At 62.8% G+C, this 4,400-nt stretch overlaps 1 protein-coding gene across 1 annotated transcript; it reads left to right on the plus strand.

The window, feature by feature from the left end:
* Positions 1-350: 350 nt before the first annotated feature.
* On the plus strand, positions 351-2,478 carry LOC137456720 (methionine-R-sulfoxide reductase B1-like). Its single transcript, XM_068168307.1, has 4 exons — positions 351-445; positions 1,095-1,237; positions 1,353-1,467; positions 2,356-2,478. The coding sequence occupies exons 1-4, from the start codon at positions 391-393 to the stop codon at positions 2,385-2,387; spliced, it is 345 nt and encodes a 114-aa protein (XP_068024408.1). The 5' UTR covers positions 351-390; the 3' UTR covers positions 2,388-2,478.
* The last annotated feature ends 1,922 nt before the right edge of the window (positions 2,479-4,400 follow it).

The following is a 4,400-nucleotide window of genomic DNA, read 5'->3' on the forward strand; positions in this document are numbered from 1 at the left end:
CGGAGCTGCCGGAGCATCCGCAGCACGGTGCCGGCCCCCCCGCTCCTCCCCCTTCTCCCGCAGCGCACCGGGGCTGTCCCCGCCGCCTCCCCCCTGCCTTTACCGGGGGGACATCATCCGGGGTGGGGGCTGCGAGGACAAGCCCGGGGTGTCCCACGGGGGTGGGGTCCGTGTGTGTCCATCCCCCGTGTCCCGTCGTCCCACTCCCCCTTCCTCTGGTACCGGGACCCCCCCACAGCCCGGTACCGGCTGCCCCACAGCGCCCCCTGCCGGCCACGGAGCGGCTTCCCGGGGGCGGTACCGGGGCAGGGGCGGAACGGGAGGCGGAACGGGAGGCGGAGCGGAGGGGGAGCGGTGGGAGCGGAACGGGGCCGGGGCGGCGGTGCGGCCATGTCCTTCTGCTCGTTCTTCGGGGGCGAGGTGTTCAAGGATCACTTCAAACCGGGTGAGCGGGACCGAGGGGGGCCCGGGAAGGGGCTGTGGGTAGCCGGGGGGTCGGGTCGGGGGTGGGTGGGCAGGGGGTGTCTCCCGAAGAACCGGAATTCCCCGTGCTGGGTAGGGAATGGGGGGGGAGGAAGTGTTCGTCATGCGGGGCGAGCTCCAGCCGCGGCGACCGGGCTGGGGACCTCCCTCTGGGGTCCCTGCTGGGGGCTCCCCTTCTTGAGGATCCCCTCTCTGGGGTCCTTATCTGGAGATTCTCTCTCTGGTGGTGCTTCCCTGGGGTCCTGCGGGGATCTCCTTCCTGGGATCCTGCATCTGGGATCCCAGTTAGGGAATCCTCCTGCTGAGAGGGTCGGGGAAGGATCCCACCAGCAACGGTGGGGCTGGGGCGTGGGGTCTGCATAGCGTCCCCTTGGAGGGGTTGTGTCCGCTGGGGCTGGGCTGCAGAGGATGTGTGGGTCCTGCCCCACGTCCCTAAAGCTCCTGCTCGCCTGCCTGGCCCTGCAGGTCTGGCAGCAGCGGCTGGCAGCGGCCAATTGGCACCGAGTCCGGCGCGGGCGGATGTCCCACGTCACGCTGCTGACATCCCCACGTCTGCTGGCGGCCGTCCGGAGGGGTGCCCCCCGCACTGACCCTTCCCCTGCCCTCCCCAGGCATCTACGTGTGTGCCAAGTGTGGCCATGAGCTGTTCTCCAGCCGTGCCAAGTACGAGCACTCCTCGCCGTGGCCGGCGTTCACCGAGACCCTGCGCCAGGACAGCGTGGCCAAGCGCCAGGAGCGCCCCGGGGCTCTCAAGGTGATGGTGCTGGAGCCTTCGGGGAGCAGCACACCCCAAAGCACTCCTCCAGGCATTCATTCCCTCAGCCTGTGCTGAGGGAGGCCTCCTGAGCCCTCTCTTCTCGCCCTTCCAGGTGACTTGTGGCAAGTGTGGCAATGGCCTGGGCCACGAGTTCCTCAACGACGGGCCCCAGAGGGGGCAGTCCCGCTTCTGAATATTCAGCAGCTCGCTCAAGTTCATCCCCAAAGGTACACTGCAGCTCCTTGCACCTCAAGTTGCACCAGGGGAGGGTGAGCTTGCACCTGGGGAAGGTTTTCTTCACTGCCAGAGTGGTCAGGGGCTGGCAGAGGCTGCCCAGGGAGGTGGTGGAGTCCCCAGCCCTGGCAAAGCCTGTGGCCATGGCACCTGGGCACAGGGTTCAGTGGCTGTGGTGGTGTTGGTTGGTGGTTGGCACTCAGTGAGTTCCCTTCCAGCCTTTTTGACTCTGGTTGTTTCAGCCTGAGTGGTTGCTGTGGGGAAGCAGCTGGCAGCCCCCCCGGGCTGGGTGTGCTGAGCTGCTCTGGGTGGGGCAGAGCTGGCCCTGCAGATAAGCCACTTGCAGCCTAAATAAATCTCAACCTGCAGCAATCTGCTCAGCTGCTGGCTTGCTGGCAGCTCCCTGCCCTCCCACAGTGAGACTGGGAGTGTGCTGGAGCTCCTGGATGCATCCTTAGGTCTGGAAAGCACAGAATCATGGAATTGTTTGGGTTGGAAAAGACCTTGAAGGTCCTCAGGTGCAATTGTTGACCCAGGAGGGATGAGTGTCGGGGGCTGGCGGTGCAAAGTGAGAGCTGGCAGCTCTCCTGCTGGCATAAATGGAGCTGCTTCATTCCATGGAGGAGCTGCATGGGAGCTGTGGATATTGCAGCTGCCCTGGGAGCAGGTCTGTGGGGAAAGGCATCCTCCTGTCCTTGGTATGCAGCCAAAGGCTTCCTGAGGGCAGATTCAGAGCAGGGCCCCAACCATGGCTTGCTGTCCCACTTGCTGGACTGCAGTGGTTGTGAGACCTTTGCACATGGCAGAATGAGCCCAGGAGAGGGGCTTGGAGGGGTTCTGGAATGTGAAACACAAGCCCTGACTTTTCCTTCCCCCTTTAGGCAAAGCAGACACAGACCTGAAGGAGAAGTAAGCGAGCTGCTCGACTTGGCACACTGCCCTTGGCCTCATCCTGCCTTCACACCTTGGGCTGCACCACCTCTGGTCAAAGGGGCACCAGGAGCAAGAGAAACCCCAAAGAAGCTCCTGGTTCCCCTGGGCTGGTTCCCTCTCAGGGCTGCTCTGGTTTGGGATGCTAGCAGGAGGACAGGGGAGGCGAGGGGAGAACAGGGGTGCTGCAGGTGTGTGCCTGCTGGGGGCTTGTGTGACCTGTGCCTGGGGCTGTCTCACCCCCCCTCGCCCCCTCCCCAACCAGCTCTTCTCCCCAGCATCCTCCTGCTGGGAGCAGCTGCTTCTGAGCTGGGTTTGCCCTTCCCTGTGGCCCTGCCTCTGCTGAGCTCTGAGGTGGCTTCGCTGTCGACTCAGCTGAGGCAGGAGGCAGAGCAGCCTCCGGATGGCAGCCAAGGGAGGGTGGCTCTGGCACGGTGCTGGTGCCACCCAGAGTCCCTGTGCTGGCATTTGCAGGCAGCAGTGCTGGATTAGCTGGGGTCAGAGCCTGGGCTAGTGCCTGGGGCTGCTCTGGGCTCATGGTATGAATTGTCCTACACAAACCCTGCTGGGCGCTAGGGCGACGATGCTGTTGTGATCCCCGTGGGCAGCCTCCAGGAGTTTCCTCTCTCTGCCCTTCCTTGCACGCAGCAGACACAGTTCTGGACTTCCCTCTGGGCTTGATTCTGACTTGGCCTTACACCAGAGCTGTCACTGTGCTGTAAATGCAGCAGTGGCTCCTGCTGGCTCTGGGCCGGTGCAGGGTGGTCAGCTCAGGCCCCTGGGCTGCACCTTGCACAGCTCCCAGACTTCAGGAGCCACTGCTGCGTTCCCTCCACGCTCCAAAGGGCTCTGACACTGATGTCCTCTCAACTCACCATCTGATCTGTGGCCTTCCCTCTGTCCCACACACCAAATCCCCTCACAAACCACCCCCACAGGGCTTTTGGGTGATGGTGCAAGGCACCGGGGGGCAGAGTCTGCTGCTGGTGGAGGCTTTTCTCTGCCTCAGCCCCAGCAGTGTGAGGACACCAACCCAAAGTGCCATGCACCAGCTGGGTGCCTGGAGCTCACTGCTGCTCTGGTACCTCTCCCAATGCTGAGAATAAAGCACTGAGTCACTGTGCTGGAGAAACAAAGAGCCTCTTCTTTACAGCCCTGGTGCTGGCACCTGGGGCCCTCAGCCCTGGGATTCCTTCTCTGCTTGGTCCTCCTGGTTGTGGATGTGAGCGAGGGGAGGCTGCTCTGGCTGGCTGTGTGTGAGGGTGCTAGGGTGGGTGTCTGTGTCTCCCAAGCCCTGGCCAGAATGCTGAGAGCAGATCTCAGCTGATGTCTTTGTCTCCTGAGATGTGGCTGCAGAGTGTCCTGCACAGCCTCACAGGGCCTGGCCTGGGCTTGGTGTGTGGAGCTTGAACTCCATCTGTTCTCTTGCCCCAGGTTTTGCCATGCTGGTGCCTTGGAGGCCCCTGGGCATTCCTAGGGCTACTTTTAGTCACAGAATCAGAGAACTCTTAAGGCTGGAAGAGATGCTTGAGATCAAGTCCAAGCCCTTGCCTAGAGCTCACAACCCAGCACCACGTCCTTCAGCACCACAGCCATATGTCTTGTGTCCTGCCCAGCTGAAGCTGGGCTTGGCTTGTTCCATGAAGTGCTGTTGGCACCTTCAGGGCTGGCAGGGGTCTCTGAGCAGAAGAGATCTCAGTCCCTCAGTGTCTCCCTGTAGTTTGCCTCTCACAAAGCTGCTGCAAGCAGCCCTTGTCTGCCTCCCAGGGAGTACTTTGCCCTGGCAGGGTTGGGAGCTGTGTTCACAGAGGCTGGAGCCTGGAGCTGGACTTTGCTGGGCTCCAGCTGCCTCCTCCAGGGGGTAAAGTCCCCTTTGGAGCATGGGAGCCTGCACCACGTCTCTGCCCTGCTGCTGGCTCTTGCCCCATGGCATGACCCTGCCCCATGCATGGGCAGGTTGACCTTTGGCTCTGATTACTGAGCAGGCTCCAGCCTG

Source organism: Melanerpes formicivorus, unplaced genomic scaffold, assembly GCF_026170545.1.
Source record: "Melanerpes formicivorus ecotype bairdi unplaced genomic scaffold, bMelFor1.0.p_v2 SCAF_135, whole genome shotgun sequence".
NCBI classification, from domain to species: Eukaryota; Metazoa; Chordata; class Aves; order Piciformes; family Picidae; genus Melanerpes; species Melanerpes formicivorus.